The sequence below is a fragment of the Eleginops maclovinus genome, chromosome 23 (assembly GCF_036324505.1).
Source record: "Eleginops maclovinus isolate JMC-PN-2008 ecotype Puerto Natales chromosome 23, JC_Emac_rtc_rv5, whole genome shotgun sequence".
Lineage (NCBI taxonomy): Eukaryota > Metazoa > Chordata > Actinopteri > Perciformes > Eleginopidae > Eleginops > Eleginops maclovinus.
This window is the reverse complement of record NC_086371.1, coordinates 10,062,466-10,081,096: the sequence shown is the minus strand read 5'-3', so window position 1 is coordinate 10,081,096 and position 18,631 is coordinate 10,062,466. Positions and strand designations below refer to the sequence as shown.

Here is an 18,631-nt window from a genome sequence, read left to right as displayed (position 1 = left end):
CCTGTTTTTCGCTAGCCAGAAGGAGCATTTAAATTGTTATCCCAGCCAATTTTAAATTACAGATGTACCTTGCTTACCAAGGTTGCTTGCTATCTGGTAACTTAGCCTTTCTCTCTGCTTTTGCACCACTGGTCCTCACTCTTCCACAGCCCCACCCACACATCAAAATATTTTCACTGCTGGCTGCAGGAAACCAAGATGGCGACAGGAAAAAAAGGCAAAACTGGAGCTTTTGAAACAAAAGCATCGAACTAAAGGATTATGACAAGGTGACTACATCCATTTATGTTATACACTCTATGAACCACAAGCAAAATAAACACCCATTTATGCTGTGCTTGACAGAGTTAGATATTTTGCACTATCTGGGGCAGTTTACACCTGTAGTTTGATGCCCAACATGACCCTGAACAAACCTTAACCTTTAAAAAGTTTTAATCAGCCAAACATAATGGAATACACTTGTGGGGCTGTGCAGAGCCTTTCAGAAAATCCAAAACACTGGCTTACTGGGTAAGAAAAAGTGATTTTTACAAGCCTGATGTGCATTGCATTTGATATCTGGTTTGTGTCCCTCAAAGGGAAAATGATTTAAAAACATTTCAGTTGAACTAGTAAGTCAAATAATGATCCAGGGTTTTTAAAGAAAGTGTTGGCTTCAATATGAGGAAGAAAAATGTATTGGGCAGATAAACAAACGCTTATATGTGCTGTGATCAATAAAGTCTTAATCTCTAGGTCTGTGAGCTTGTGTGCCTTTCTATCCACACAAGCCCTCGAAGGCTCCTACAAGCCAGTTCAAATCACTGAGCCATGGAGGAATTATCTGACAGGAGGGGGAGGTGTTACTGATGTTTGCTAAAGCCTTGAACTTTAATATGGTGAAAAATAAAATGTTAAAAAGGCTGCCAATCCCATCAGTTCACCATTGGGTAATGAGAGATTAAACAAATGCTTGTTTGGATCCTTTATGCAGCACAAACATCCCTATTGACTGATCACTATTGCATAGAGACAAAAGGTGGAACAGCTAATCCTCATGCTGCTCAGGGTTGATCAACGCTTTGTTCATTTACTGTAACAAAGAGTCAAATTAAAAATATTTAAACATTTTCTGTGCATATTGTGTTTCTGTATGGGTTGTCTTTGATCCTGCTACAACTAATCCGTAAACCAGAGCCAACCTAGCCTTGTCAATTAACAAAACAAGGAACATACAAACTCTTAGCTCAGATGAATGTCATGCCATTCAACTGTCAGCCTTACTGCTCAATCTGCAGCCATTAGTTGAATAATAGATCAGAACGATTCTGAATCAATAATTGTTTCAAGTAAATTCTCAAGGATAAATTCCTAACCACCAAATCTAAATGGTCTGGTTTCTGCTTCATAAATGTTTGAATTTGCTTCTGTTCCTTGATGTTCTTATAGTAAATGGAGCACAGTTGCCGTGCATGCTAAGGCCAGGAGGTGTACTGTAGTCCTTTGAGTCTGGAAAATGAACTGAGCTCTGATCAATAGATGTCTTTCATAGAAAAGATACCAGCAAAGTTGTCTTTTCATTACCTTTGATAAAGCATTCCTCTCATCATATCTCACTTCTACTCATCTTTTCAATGTTAACCGACTCAAGCAAAAACAAATTCACCAACTTCAAAAACTGCATCCGAAATCATTTGCCTGCATAATTCTGACTTCTCAAATCTCAATGACAGGGCCATCACGTTTGCACAGATCATAGCACATGACCCTTGGCACACCCTCAAAATATTTTTCACACATATAGTATAACAGACTTTAGAGGGCACTGAGTACTGTAGCAGAAGTCTTGCCTTAGTTGCCACACACAACACTGTCTGTTTTTATTCTGAATGCATCTCGGCTACACTCTCAATTTATCTGAGAACATGTGTATTTTTGTACAGGCGTCCATGAACACACCTTGAAATTGATTTTCCATTGGATAAAACAAAGGCTCCTTCCCATCAGTATTTGTCATGGCTGTGTATTGTTTGGACTAGAAAGGTATCATGCAGCACGTTATTACCTGGTTGAACTCCCTCTGGTGCTGGACGGCCCCCACGTCGCCTCCTATGGGCAGCTGCTCCGACAGCTCCTCGTCCTTGGCTGTCAGCCATTCTATGATCTCCTGCAGAGAGAGCTGCAGCTTCCCACTGTTGTCTGAGAAGGCCTCTAGACGCACCCTACCAACGCACACACACACACACACACACACACACACACACACACACATACACACACACACACACACACACACACAGATTTAGCTTTGTTACCAACCAAAACTTTAAACATTAATCAAATGTGAGGTGTATAGGAGTTGAACGTTTAATTCCCATGCAGTGATGATGCATAAATTGTCAGTGACCTGTTAACAGAGGAAAGCAGAAAATAATGTATATATTTTATTGTTGTATAATGCACTTATATCGTATTTTACAGTTTTTAAAACCAGATGTTAATTGGCTCCTTAGCAGGGCTCATCAAAGGCTAGCCTTATGGCACGAGCTGGTAAATTTAGCATTTCACTTGCTTGAAAACACATTGTATGGATCTGATGATGAAGGTAGTTAAGGCCATCTGGCCATGTATTCCTCTCTAAGAGCTGCGTATGTGCATATAAATGTCTAGTACTGATCAGAAACTTGAAGGAACACAGCAGCCGGGTAAAGACAACGTCTATGATTTAAAATGCAAATAAGCATTATATCTATCCTGGAAATGCGAGTTTAGTTTGGTGGCATTTGAGTATTTGGGGAAAAACTTTAGATTGAATAACTCAAAGAGAAATAAAATATAACAATTTACCCTTTCTATTTAATGACAGCTTATAAACACACGAATTAGCATAAGGGCAAGTACATTAAGGACTCTTCTATAAAAAGGTCAGCTCTTTTCGTGAAGTTGTGAAGGGAACAAATATGCTTGAAATGTTTGATTTGTTGCACTTCATGTCAATGTTCTTTGTAATACGTCTCTCTTATGCGTTTGAGCTGTAAATCAGCCTAAATCTCAGAGGTAAAGTATAAAAAGTATTTGCAGAATTGGGTAGCATTCAAGGAGAACCATGCATTTCTAAGATCCAATATACAGGACACTTTACAGTTGATCTATTCAAAGCAGTGTTATCTCACAACCATAGACTGTATATATTATTCACAATGCTGTCTGTCACAGCAATACAAGCATACTGTTGTTTTCATGTAGTGGCACATACCAGACAGTGAGGGACACAGAGATTCACAGACTTGTTTTTCAGCAGGTTTGTTGGAGTAAACCAGACAAACAACAGAGATCATTTGTCTGCTCGCCACCTGCCAGCAGCATGAGAGACAGCTAAGGGAACCATTGCTCCTGTATCTGTGGCACAGCTGGCAATAGAAGGGTGGAGGGTGCGATGTGAATGTGCCCCAGTGTTTCAATTACACACCAGAAGCCAGCACTCAAATATCATTATTCCTGCACATCACAATTTGCCAGCACTGTCACATCAGAAATGATGAGTCTGAGTGAAAGCAAGAGTCATAAAAATAGGAGAAGACAGTCTAAGTGGCACTGCTCACGACCATAAATGGGGGACTTTACAAAAAATGTAATTGGACTGATACTCCCATAAACGCAGTGAAGTCAGAGGAGCACTTTAAGATTTCTAATTCTAAATGTGGTCAAACACAATAATCGCAACTCTACAAAACACAAGGTAAACATGTGCAAAGAACATGCTCACATCCTGCACCATTAGCATGCCACCATCAGAGATGTCATGTTAGCAACTTTAAAATAAATCTGTGGGAAGTTCCTGCAAACTGAATTTTGGCACAGATGAGTTCTGACACATGAGGGAAAGGTGAAATCAAGCTTGTGAGCACATTTCAGAATTGATAGGCCTCTTTGTTCAACCCTGTGTCAGGAAACCTGTGTGAAGCAGACCGTGCCGTCACCCTAGCCTCGGTTTGTTGCCCCTGCATCTCGGCTTGCTGTGGTAATTGAATTTAGAGAGGAACTGTTTTCTTTGGTTCCTGAAGAACAGGCTCTAAGCAGTGCATACAAAGATAAAACACACACATACACACATACTACAGCCGCATGATAAGAAAGACACTGAAATGGTAAGACTTTTTAAATGAATATATCTATCAAAATATGAACAAATACAGTTATATTGCCCCAAAATTGTGTAAGCTACAATTTAGTATCAGTTAACTCCATCAATCTAGCATACTTTGAAAGAAAATGTGGTTGTATGAGTTAATTTGACAAAAACAAAAAATCTGATGTGATTGTTCAGCTCAAACATAAACACACACACACACACACACACACACACACACACACACACACACACACACACACACACACACACACACACACACACACACACACACACACACACACACACACACACACACACACACACACACACACACACAGGCGTGAATAGAAAGAGGTTTCTGAATCAGAGTGAACCACGCTCTAGCCACCAAAAGGCCATCCATCAAAGGATGACCCTGGCACTTTAGCAGAGAGGTTTCAAATTGCTTCAAATCACACGGCAGACCTGCCATTCACACACTCCCACACAGACACAGACACACACACAGCTCACAGTTCACTCACCAATCACTGCTGCTTCTAATACAAACACAGAGGGTGAGAAAAATATCATACTGCATGCGCTATACTGGAAATGCCGTCACATGATGAAGGTGCTGCCAAAAACAACTCTGGCCCTGCTAAGCTGCACCAAGGCCAGGCTACAGGTTAGCCAGGACAGGAGGATGACTGAAGCTGCTTCATCTCCATGGGAAACATCATGATATCATTTTAAGTGGTGTTTACGGGCCAAGTGCTGCATTAGAGGAGGAGATGCCTAGGATTTAGAGTGTGTGTGTGTGTGTGTGTGAGTGTAAGTGGCAAGATGTAATGTGTGTTTGCTCTTCTATCTTTGTGAAGAGTAGCCTAATTTGACTTCGACCAGCATTAACTGATTTTTTTGGACACTTGAGGCCTGAGCAACAACGTATAAACACAACACTGACATATTATCCCCTTCTTGAGTTGTAATTGTGAACATGCCGGGAAATAGATTACCTATTTATAAATTCAATGGACATTTAGACATGGTCATTTACTGTCATTGTTAGCTGTGCTTTTGTCCATTAGGCCGATCTTTCAATAGTTACTCAGTTTATTGTACCATATAATGCATCTGCTGGGTCTTTTTTAAGCTGTAGATTTGCGGTAGAAAATACTATCATTAGCAAGGTTTGTGGGATTCACTTGAAATATATAGCAGTGTCCGCATTCAGCATAATGTTACACATGTCACATTGAGTAAAAGTGTCCCTCATTGATGCTATTTGAATAATTTCTGGACTACAATGGTGTTCACAAACTTACAAGCTCACAAACAATGATTGTTAATTCAATCGAAGAGGGATGTAGGGAATGCATCATTAAAAGTTTACAAACATGTTAGGTGTTCATTTTTTGTTCTAGTTTTATCTTTGTAAAAATGCTGTGTGAGAATAACAAAAGGACCAAATTGCTTTGTGCTGTGTTGATGGATCTGTGTGTGTGTGTGTGTGTGTGTGTGTGTGTGTGTGTGTGTGTGTGTGTGTGTGTGTGTGTGTGTGTGTGTGTGTGTGTGTGTGTGTGTGTGTGTGTGTGTGTGTGTGTGTGTGTGTGTGTGTGTGTGTGTGCGCCTGTATTTGAGTGTGTGTGCATGTTTGTCTAGCTAAGGCTGCAGCCAACAGGCTTGATGATGCCAGCAATAATCTGTGTGAATGGGCTAATGGTGTGTGTTGTGAGTCGTGGACACACAGAGACAAACAGTTTCAAGACAGACAGCGCCGAGCAGCACATGATGAAAGACTCTAAGCTGAGAAAATAACAGGTCTTGTCATAAAAAAGATTGTACACTTTTTTCATTTCCTGGATTAGGTTCAAAGGATTGTAAAGAGATAACATATGCAGCCCAAGATTAGAGAGCCCACCCTTTGTTATGAATCACAGATTCATGCAACATCTGTGCGTCCTTGAGAACGATACTGAGCTGCTATCGGCGCAGCACTGTCTGACGCTATGGATAACAATCACATTGTACATAAAAGGTGTTTTGCTGTTTAGCAAACCTTGAGGTTTTACTCAGAGTATCTCAATGTTCTCACAGTTGGGATTGGAGACTCTGTTGCATGCTAATTACTGCTGTATCACCACGTTTCTTGACCTTTAACATCCAAAGCAAATAACTTGGTCAAACAGAATCCAACTCGCAAATCAGTCAGAGAGAGGCTTACTGCTCATTCAATGATTGATTTATGCATGGGAGATAGGAGTGGTGTTTCTGCTGTTTTAGGAGAGACGAGCTTGCTAGCGTGTTGCCTCAGGGCCCGAAGAAGCTTTGAGCATAACCCTGTTCCAAGCTCCTTTCTTCGCCCTCTCTTTCTCGCTCAGTATGTTTCTCTCTCATTTGCAATGTTAAATAAGCTGAGGGTGACACAGCAGCACTGCCTTTGGTAAAAAGGGGATACATTCAAAGGTATGTATATATTTATCTCCAGGGACGCCACACTGTGAAAGGGTAAAATCAAAGTAGATTAAGATGTGTGATAGTTATTGGGTCATGTTGTCACTTAGTGATTTTGGTAAGCTTAGGTTCAGGTCTCATGACGGAGAGAGTTCTGCAATATATTGAAATAGAAGGAACATAAAAAGACATAGAAACTCCAAAAGGATCAAAACATATAAGGTCCAGGTTTCTTAAAATGATGCTAAGCCACTTTTAGCATACTTAGTCATCAAATGTGTTCAGTTAACAAAACTGTTTTGTTGAAATCATCAGTAAATCAACTTAAATAGTCAACATACGAACACATCGGTCTGTACGATATCTTACAGTCATTCCTCCTTTTTGGTGACTGTTGCCCCTTTTTTTAGTACATTTTTCCTCACAGAAATCAACTGTACGGCTATGCTAACAACTCACAGAAGGCCGTATAATATCACACAGAGATAGATCAAGTATTTTTATTTTTGGGAGATTACCTGACTACATATTGAAAAAATTAAGAGACCACTCCAAATATTTCTTAAATCTGTATCTCTATGTGTATGGCAGCCATTCCAGTGTCTGTTGAATTCCACAAAGAGAAATAGCCAGTAGTTTATAGAATACAATAAAACATTTTAAAAAAATGTAACTCAAAGACATACTTATAAATAACAAAACCATAGAAACTGATAATGCTGAAGTGGTCTCTTAATTTTTTCAGCGGCTCTATATTCATGCTCGGCATACGGTATAGAACCTTTACAATCAGAGGGAAAAAAACGTACTGCAACAGATCTTTACATGGATCTTGGACTAATTGAACTAGCTCATGGTCAGACATCTCATCAGTGGTTTTTGGGTGAAAAACTATGCGGTTTAGACACTGTATCTAAATCTTCTCTCACCCAATTTAGCATTAATGAACTCAGAGTCGGCGCCAGAGCATATCTACTGGGGGGGGGGGGGGGGGCTTGCTTGCTTTTGTGACATTAAAAACTCTTTAGCAACTTCGAACTCAGCGTCAATTATAGTCGATTGTGACAGATCGAGAATATGCTTCACAGCTGGTAGGAGGGGCATCAATGACCGCTAGGGGGGGCACGGCCCTCGAATGCCCCCCCTTAGCGCCGGCACTGAATGAACTGCAAATAGTTGGTATTTACCTAGCAACAAAAAGGTGTAGTTTAGATTCATAATTAACTGTGAATATGAACTAACAGTGCAACTATCTGCATTGGTCTACATCTCCCGGAGATACACATATGTTGATGTTTTCTTGTTGGCAGATAAGACATATTACTTCAATACAGATAATAAGAAAAAAAGAAGCAGTCAGAAGTTACTTGTTTGGATTTTTGTTTTAAAAGGCACACGCCTGTTGCTCTGAGAAAAGAGCAAAATCAAAACATGTCCTTGAGGTAACATTTACTGTGGCGCATATGACACACAAGTTGTAAAATCATAGGCTCTAATCACAAATGCTCACAGTTTAGCAAACAAAAAGCATGCCTCTGTAATGGAAAGTCAACATAGGACGCCAGGAATCTGATCCGATGTCCCTCATCTGGAGTGAAGATGTTGTTTTGTGACCACTAAATAAATAAAGCCCAAATTATAAGGCTGCTTCATGCGCTGGTGCGTAACTAAAAGATTTTACCTTCGATATCAATAAATCATGTGCTTTGATAGAGCATGCAGCTTGTTTATGTGTGCCAGTCTTCCCTGGGTTTCTGCCTCCCTTCTTTCTTTCTTTTTGTCCACCATAGGGGTTGAGCGTGTGGCGGGTGATGCATTCGGGGACTTTTTACAGACGCCTCGCCAAAAGCATTTCTTCCAACAGCTACTTTACACCAAACACAGCTGCAAGTACTTTAGGCACTCTAAGATTTACAGCAGGTGATGCCCATGGGGAGTCACATCTGTAACACATTTATCACAGATAAACATGAAAATGTATAGTAGTGCGTGTGTAGCTCAAAATGACTAAACAACTTTAAAAGATAAGATTTAAAATGAGAAAGAATGTTAACTGAACAGTGTCAATACTTCTTAATAAAAATGAAGATTTATTGGTTTTAAGGCAACTTTACAATAATGGTTTCAAGTTTTAAAGTTTCAGAAATGAATGTAATTTGTCTTTTGCAGTGAGATAAAGAGTTGTCATTGAAATGCATCTTGATGAGTGTAGCTTTAAGAACAGTAATGAAACCTTAATAAGAACAAGCTCATCATCCTCTGTATAACAGTGAGTCACTGCTATAATTAACCAGCAGTCAAACCATTTTTGTGTGAATCATGCACTGGAACATTACACTCATACTTTCAATGATATATGAAGATATGTAAACCAAATTCCTTCAGTAAAGTATGTAGAGACTCCTACAGTATGTACAGCGAGCACAGACATGGCATTATGAGCGCGTCTGGTTCATGCAGTTCATATTCTCCTGAGGACAATCATTCATTGTGTCTCTGATTCAGACACTGGCATGTAAACAGCGTTGAGTTGTAATCGGAACAATGTAATCGGATTACAGGAACTAACTGCATTTTACACAGAGGTTTTCCATCAGCATAATTATTCCGTTTTATTGCGTGTATTAGTGTTCATGGAGATTTAGATTTAGAGTGTTTGTCACAATGTATGTTGGACAGAGTATGTGGGATCTTTGCACCATTTCAAGCCTTTACTCAGACTTAAAATAAAAGTACAACGTAAGATGAGCTCGGAGAGTGACTGCATAGCTCAAGTAAATACGTCAAACAGTAGTTTCCAACAACAAGTGTCAGAAAAGGTTATATGTTTACCTTCTAATCCCTTAACGGCCTTAGTAATGATACAACTCTTGTCTGTCTGGAGCAAAGGAGGAAGTATACTGTGATGTTATTATGAAAGTCTACAGAAGGGAAACCAAACTTCCAACTTTCACATGGAAGACAGCTGCTTGTTTTCCATTTCAAACCAGCAGGCAATGTTGCTTTGTTTTAATGATGAACACGATAGTTCCCTCACGTTAAGCCAGTGGTTGTTCCTGTGACCATGATAAAGATCCCCTTACCTTTATGATATTTTAACCTCATGGACAGAAAATCTTCTTTAATTAAGATAAGATGTTGTTTCTGAATGACAAAAACCTTAAATAAAAACATGTTTGATCCAAACTCAACTTCTTAATAATTCTCTTTTTTTTCTTTTTTTTTTTTTCTATTGTAGCCAGTCATTCCCACCCAATATTAAGTCAAACTATAACTTGGGACAGCATGTAGAGTTAGGTTTAGTGTAGAGTATTACTTTATTTGAGAGGAGCAGAAAGGCTTCTTTAGCCTGGTAGAGCACCTCAACAAGAAGCTGACACAAATAAAATGCTGCCATCTTTTATTAGTAAAGCCAAACAACATCAAGGAATGTTTCAAGACCGCTTTACCAGAACGAAAGAGGCTCCTGTCAGATACAACGTTTCCAGAAGGTGAGTACGCTTTTGACACCAGATATCTTCTCATGTGTGTGAAAGGGAAACTCAGTACAATGTGCAAACCTCATTCTCTAATTAACTAATAAATAAAACATGTCTCCAGTGTTTGAGTCCTTGTGGTTTTTTGCATATACAACAGCACCATGTTCTTCTTTGATTTGATCAAAATAAACCATTGAGCACGCCTAGGTACAATGTCTGCACAGAACCTGATTACTTCTCCTGATTCTCTAGTAGACACAGTAGCAGTGGAAAAAAATCCAACATGGTCTCTTTTCTAAGACCACTTCTGATTTGTTGTGCACCAGATGATTAGTATGCAGACACAGATCCCCTCTCAGCTTCACATTTGTTTTAATTGAAGCCCAAAAACAAACAAAGTGGCAATTGATTAAATTATTCATGTGGCTCCTAATTCTCCATTGGTTTGTCTGTTCAAATAAAGCGTAATAAAGTTTGTTGCAGTCTGTCACACAGGTCTTCTCAATCAATATCTTATTTCCTTTTCTTTTACTCAATGTAATGCAAATGATGTCAGTGTGAGTCTCTTGATGAAAAGCAAATTAGTCAAAGGCTTGAATTAATTATAACAAGGCTGAAATAATTGAGTAAGACATCAAAAATGTCACAAACAAATGGCACTTAAGATAAGATAATCACAAACTTGAAATGTGTGTCTCATTTAAGAAACGAAAAGCAGCCTTTATGTTGAATTGTACTGCCTAGTTACTACTTTCTACTCATTTGTGTTTTTGTTGAAGTTTTCTGTATTTTTATTGTATGACCCCAGAGAGACTAGAGGCACTCCCATGTGCGTCACAATGGGTATCCTTAAATAAACAATAATTTCCATCAGTGCAGTATTGAGCAATGCTGTAAGAAAACTGGGAAAATATGTATTAGGTGTCCTGGGAAAATGCTGCCTTTTTCTTTCCCTGAAATAAACAACCTAATCCCCAAATTATCATCAGGCAGCAGTGAAAGCCAAATCCTTCAAGCCACTGAATGATTGATGGCCCAAACACACACACAATGATGTGCGAACACGTGTGTGCGTCACACCTGCACACCTGCCATCTCCTCGCAGCACTAGGTTTTCACCCCTGACCGTGAACAATAGAATTATCATTAACATGTAATTGGAGCTCAATAAGTCCTGCAGGCATTGTACTGTAACTTAGCCTGAAAGCACTGAAGGCAAAGTGGAGCAGCGAACCACCGAAGGGTATTTCACAAAGTCTGGGCTAGCTTTAGCAACGGAAGAAAAAGAATAGGAGTTTGAGGTAAGATAAGAAACAGCAGACAAGAAGAGAAAAGATGGAAGATAAAGAAAGTCAGTCTGAATAACAATGAGAATAAAACAGACCTTGAATGAGGATTGTATCCATCTCTATTTGTGAATAGAGATGGTAAACATTGTTGTAATGACAGAAAAGACAGAGACAAAAACAGACTCGGAGGTCTTTCTTTGACCTCAGGCAGACGCTGAGAGTGGGTGGTTGGCACTCTGCAGTTATCCCAGCCATGCGGAAAATAAATTCCACATGCCACTGAACCACCCACACCATCCTCAGTGGGCATTCCCTGCAGTGCAACACTGTGGGCACCTCACCATGGGGAACAACCCCTATCTCAACAATGCCTGATATTGTTACGCCTGTGTTTGACATCTGTAAACTAAGTTACATGTGAAATATAATTGAAGGAGTCATGCTTTTAAATGAGTACTCACTCTGAGCCGCTACTACAGAGAAGTGTGATGATTCAGCATCAAGCTGTCGGTTGTTTGACTGTCATAGTGTGCAAATCATTGCTGGTTTCAAAGGAAATACGGCTTGATCACATCACTAACTCTACCGTACCGTGTGCAGGAGATGAGCTACTAAAACAAACGGGTGAGGATCTCTTTGAGCTGATGGTAGTGAAATACATTAACATTTTTGGGAAATACGCTTACTCGTTTCCTTTTTGAAAGGAGAACATTGATCTTAGGGTTGGCTCATATGTTAACATTTTCCAGCTGTAAAACCACTAACGGATGAAATTATATTGGTGCAGGTGTGTGTGTCTGAGAAATCCTTCATTCCACAGTGGGGAACTTTGGGAGTGTGTTTGAAGGGTCATGGACTTTATTTAAACTTGACAGAAATAAAATGAAATCAACAAAATCGCGAATATATAATCTTGCAGTTTCCAAACCTTTAACCACTGTGTGATGTAAATACAAAGCTACAGTTAGCAGCAAGTTAGCTGAGCTGGACTTAGAGTAAGATTTCATAATTTTCCTTTTCTTCTTTTACACATTTACACTGAAAATAAATGCTCTCAAACTCAAAGTAATAAAGCGAAATAATTCCATTATTGTCCATTTATTGAATAAGCAAACTATAAAAATAAATATTATATTACTCTACCGAGTAATTAACTTGAATTCACTGAAACCACCCACGCTCTCACACTGTATTTTCTTACACAATAGTTACAGATGGCTGCATGGCCTCAGCAATATGCCTGTGGAAAAATATGTCTCTTTTATGTATTTTCAAAATCATTGAACTGTGATTATGATAGACTGAGTGCAAAACAGTGTTGCGCTCCACTTGTTCGGTGCCATTATCTCAATCCTGCATACAAATTTAAACCATAACACTATATAGTACAAAGCACACAGCAATGAGAACGGCATGTCTACATTTGTTGCCAATGGCATTGAAGCACAGTTTTGAAGACGATAACACATGCTAGGCTGCTGCTGAGTGTGGGCAGAGTGGTTAACACTGTAATGGATTTGCCTACTTTCCATACTAGATGCCAAAAAAGTGATCAAGTCCTGTAACCTTCTGTTATCAGCGCCGAGTCCAATTAGCTGAAAAACACTGTGTCACACTGATAAATTCTCTCTGCCACTGCCTGTAAACATTTAGATAACACATGTTGGGCGCTATTTACTCCTTATCTTAATTTGTTACACTTTTTTTTAGGTGTTTTCAGAAATGGGTGCTTTCCGTCAACTCCAAATTTTGGAGATGTGATTAATGTTGAGCCACACTGGAGGCACAACTTAGGCGTGGTATTGTCTGCCAGTTCAGAAGTTTGATAGAGAGTGAAATATTTCAACAACTATTGGATGGATTGCCTTGATTGGTTTTGTACAGATATGCACAGTCGCCAGTGGATGAATCGTACTGCCTTCAGAGATGCATTCACGTTTTCACTACAACCACAAGCAGGTCAAGGTTGTCACTTATCCAATCAATTTCTTTTGATTTAACTGACACATTATGTGGTACAAACATTCATGAACCCTCCATTGACATCCCAACGGTCCTTGGCTGTGCTTTGTCTTTAGAATTTAATTGCAACCATTAGCATGCCAACACGCATTATTAAGATGGTCATATTGTGAACCTGCATAACATCAGCATGTTAGCATATTAGCATTGTGAGCATGTCCCCATTGAGCTCAAAGCAGCTTTGTGTCTGACTGCAGCCTCAATGAAATGCAAGCTTTGCTGCAGACTTGAAAGAAATGAACGTACCAGAAGGTTTAGTATAAATCCAGATACAGAATACTATAGGGTATAATGTAGGACAGTTTAAAGGATAGAAGAAAGTACTCAGGACTTGTGAGTAGAGCCTCAGCCACCTGTCAATCAATGCCAGACAGGCCATTATAAAGCCAGTCGTCTGCACTTGACCAGCCGCTGGCATTAAACGCAGTCAGACGTTTCCTCTGGACAGCTCTCCCCCTCAAGGTTAGACAGCTTTTCGGTGAAGCTCTTTCTCATTCATTCATTCTTATATTCTTCTTATTCTCCGCTCCTCCCATTTCCCCGCATTCCATCTCTCCACTGTGATGATTTAATACCAGCTGTCTGCTATCCCTCTCTCTCTCTCCATCGACTCCTTCCTTTATTCCTCCCTTTCTCTCTCAGCCTGATGAAGTCAGAGTGCAGCTCTAGTATAAACAGCCACTGCAGGCCATCTATAGTGATCTCATTACCGGAGACTGCAGGGGGAACTGTCTTAACCAATTTCACAACTATCCTTCCTTAACCTCCCCCTCCCTCATCTGAGATACATCAGGGTCAAGTAAGCAATTAAGAGGGCGATTGTCTAAACAGCATGCCGGTTGAACGGAAGAAACAGAAATGATGCAGCAAGCCTGGACAGTTTGCAATTAAGAACGACATGACCACCCTCTAATTGTTTCGCAGTGGCAAACCTCTCGAGTGTGACTTGTGTGATGGCAGTATTAACCCATATAATGTCAATAATTATTGAGTTGACTGGAAGGGGTGCTGAAATATGCATAATTGTTTGACAGTACATTCTTAGACAATATATTTTTTATTGCCTGAAAACTGACTGTGAATGGACGAAAGAAGATTTGTTGGAGGAAAATAGAAAACAAAGAGAGTACATAAAGATGTACAAAATCAATAGACTCTGTTTCCTTTGAACGCACACATATATCAATAATGTCTTCCAACAAATGCAATGACAAAAGGAAAACAGTCACAGTAAGAATAATTCTATAAATAATACAAAATATAAACTTTGCTTGAGCCAAAAGTCATCATAACTCAGCTGTACACAAACTGGGTGTAATTCACAGCCACTGGGTCATAAAAAAGGATTTGTTTCCAAATTTGGCACCTGGAAGTTGTTTTGCACACAAACATGCTTAGAGTTATTCAGCTCAGTGAATCTCAACAAACCAGATTGTATTTGGAAAAGAAAGTGATGGCTAGCTGCTGGCTAACAATTAAAGCTGAACTGATCAGATGTTGGGGAAATTATCCTGATTGAGTCATATAAGACATCTTTTGAGACAGCCCACGAGGGAGAAATACAGTCAGCGGTTTGCAGCTATTGTTACCACAGAACGTACGATATCCAGTGATGTTTCCAATTGCAGCCCCTTTGTTTCTCAGATGGCTATGGAAACATCCATTTATCTAGCCTGTTACGGTTAGCACAACTACTGTATGTAAGTCCTCTTACCGGATGTTGTGGGACTTGCGTTTGATCTCGTTCCAGCAGAGGTTCATTTCTCCCGGTTGGTGCGTGCCGCCTCCCTTCAGTCTCCTGCACTCCGTCCCCTCCTCCGTCCCCTCACCGTTCACTGTGGACTGACACGGCACACAGTGGCATCCCGGCCACGAGGGCCGCCCTGCAGCTGGAAAGAAGAAACAGCAGGAGACAGGTGAGTATTACATTCAAAGGGATTTTCTTCTTTTTTGATCAATAATTAATATTTTTGCTCTAATATTTAAAGCCGACGAGGGTAGGATGAGAACATTTCTGGCTTTGATGAACCCTCAACACACAATGGACAAGAAGGCAATAAAATGCAAGATCTGGTTCAACACGTCTAAAGACCCTACTTCTATTTATTTAGCAATAGACGACAAAGACAAATGATAAAATGGTGGCCACCATTACTTAACAGACAAGTAAAATCTTATTTCATAATACTGTATAAACATTTACAATAGTGTCTGATACACACAAACTTACAAATCGTTTCCTGAATCTAATCCACCAACACAGCCACTTAGCTCGTTCATGTTCTGAAAGCAATGAACCGAAACATGACTGAAAAAGGTTGCGCCATTGCCTGCTTGGTAAATAAATAACCAGCTTTTTGATTACAAGTTTACAATATGAACCTTGAGGTGACATGGAGTGATTTTCTGTGTACAGCTAGGTTCTGCTGCCAACAATAGGCCAAATTAATCTGGAAATGTTGGTTAAAAAGGTCCCCTATTATGCAAAATGCACTTTTTGATGTCTTTTATAAACAAAGATGTGTCCCCGGTGTGTAAAGAGACTCACAAAGTGTCAGAAAATACAAGCCTCTCGCTTTTCCTCCTTACTTACATCTCTAAAAACGGGGGAACAAACGAGCTGATCCAGATTTGCTGCCGGTATGACGTCATAACTAAAACGTGGGCTGGCTTTACATTGAACTCCTGGCAACGTCCCGCCCACGTGACACGTCCCAACCTATCGTCCCCCATATACAGTCAGCGAGCTGAATCGCCTCCGCAGCAGCTCTGTGTGTCTGTGTATTCAGCAGGATGTCTGCAGGAGGGACTTAGAGTTGTTGTATATATAATACATATAATGTCTCTGTTCTAGTGGTAAACACTGAGAAGTATTTCAGAAATAATGCTTGATGTGGTTTGGAGCATAATGCAAAGGGGCGTGGCCAGCTTCAGCTCAGCTCAAATTTAAAGCCTTGTTAAAGAAAGTGCAATACAAAAGAGAAGAAACTCCGCACACACACACACACACACACACACACACACACACACACACACAAGTACAATTCTGAGTCAAATTGAATAACGGTGTCCCGTGTGTAGAAGATTGAAAACCATGAGACAACAACAGTTTCACCCCATTATTCCATTCCATTAAACACAAGGAATCAAACACAAACAAAAAGCCTCTTTTTTCACAGACTTTTAGAGTAAGGGGCATGTGAGGCTACATTTCAAGAGGTGCAATCCCCTTGGCAGAGAAAAAAAATCAAGGAGGCACACACAAGCACACACACATACAGACACAAACAGCATAACAAGTGGCAAAAGAAGCTTTTACCGGTTGACAAGTCACGATAAATCTCATGTTTTGTCACAGAGCATCCAGAGGCTTTCTGTCTTTCCTGTTCATTTCACAACTTTAACCTCAATAACAGCTGGGCCTCTCAAATCACACCTTCAGCCTACACACAAACACACGCACACACACACACACACACACATACACACACACACACACACACACACACACACTATATATACAGTATATATATATATATATATATGAGCTTTTATCACGTTGCTGGGTCATTCTGAATCTTCCGTGCTGGAGGACTCACAGATAAATATTATTCACACTTGTCTGTGTTTATGTTTTAGAAACTTGTTTGATGAATCAGGAAAATAATCAAAGAAAGATCACTAAAGACAAGAATCATTAATAGCAACCCGTATGCTTATGATATGTCTAATAATGTTTTATGTGTTGTGAACTTTGGCTATACAGTAAATAAACGTGTAATTTGCTGGAAAATTCAAAACAGCATACTCTGTTAAAAATAATGGTAAGTCTTTGCTGTAGGTGCCAAAATATTTTAAGATAGCCGTCAAAATGAAAATCTTTCATTGCTTTCAATTGGGTGGGACCATGAAAGGGTTAACTCACTCACTGCTTACCTTTAAGTGCTTCTCTCTCAAGCTCAGGTGGTTTGTCTAAAATAAATTGAGCTCGAAATGAACCAGGAAAGCGTTTGTTGCCGTGTCAACGTTTGAGTGCACGACTCCCTATAGTGAGAAGGAGGGAAAGACTTGCTTCACTTTCCTTTCCTTATCTGCATCCTCCCTCTTTTCACGCCTCCCCCTTGTCTGAACACATCTATTCTTCTATCTACTTTTTTAATTTGTTCTACAGACCACCTCACTTCAAATCACCACCATCTCTTCCTCACCTGTCTCCTGTTATCTCTTTGCTTCCTTCCCTACCTTTTCTCCCTCAGACAGCTCCTGTTAGCGTGGGTTAGTCTTGTATGAATCAGCACATCTCTCCTGCTCTCACAGTCTGAATCCTCTCGCTGGTAATAGGAGGTTACGTGTGACTCTGCAAACTGTTCCTCTTCCTGGCCCACTTCAGCTGAAATAACCTGCCTCTAAGCCTCTAAAAATAATATCTTAAACACCTTCATATCTGAGTACACATTTGATTCACTTCACTGCTGTGTTTGTGAATAAAACATAGAAACGAGGCAGAAGAGGCTCGACATGACACAGTGGTGTTTAAGAGCAGAGTGGCAGCTTGATTGTTTGTTTGCTTTGGAAAGCTGCCCCTCTTCAAGATGTGAAATGGAGTTGAACAATGACAGCCATCAACCACATCACTGCCAACACCAAGAGGATACCCCGCGGTAAAGATAGCTCTGAGAGGTTTTTTTGTAGAGTGAAAAGGGAACCAATTGACAGCCAGCGCTGTTGGCGACCTCAAATCTTTCCTCTCCCTCTTCAACTTTTCCTCAGATAACAACCAGGGTTTCACATAAAGAGAAACTCATTCACCATTGCACCTTGAGCAATGTATTTATAAACTTGTTTAAAGGTAGAAAAATCTGTTTTTTCGTTGCAAGACACATTAAAAGGCATTACAATAGGGAAATAATGTCCACAACAAACATGTAATGCAAACGTTTCTATTATCCCCGCTTCGTTGGCACACATCTGCATTATGCAGGCATGTATCAGTCCGCAGAGCAACACTTCAGGTCAGTCTGTCTCCTGCTTTAAACTTCAAAACCATGAGTCAAGCTTTAAACGTGCATTATTTACGGCCTTGATCAGATGTGGCGTTGGTCAGTCAAGCGCATGTACTGCAAGTTTTCCAAAGATGCTGAAAACCAGCAGAGATTTCCCTGACATGCCACAAAGTGACATAGACAATATTCATCTTGCTGCTATGGCTACAGCTCTAACCTCCATGTGCTCATGACATATTGCCAATTTATACAAACAGTGCACGCAGAACATCTGCCTCTCCTTCTTTT

General features: G+C 40.0%; 1 protein-coding gene across 1 annotated transcript in view; it reads right to left on the bottom strand.

Moving 5' to 3' along the window:
- drp2 (dystrophin related protein 2) overlaps window positions 1-18,631 on the bottom strand; it is a 136,074-nt gene that overhangs the window by 43,331 nt on the left and 74,112 nt on the right. The window contains exons 3-4 of the mRNA XM_063876978.1: window positions 15,055-15,229; window positions 2,048-2,204 (exon numbers count right to left, since the gene is read on the bottom strand). Coding sequence (XP_063733048.1) covers window positions 2,048-2,204; window positions 15,055-15,101 — 204 coding nt within the window. The 5' untranslated portion in view covers window positions 15,102-15,229. The remainder of the gene's footprint in view (window positions 1-2,047; window positions 2,205-15,054; window positions 15,230-18,631) is intronic.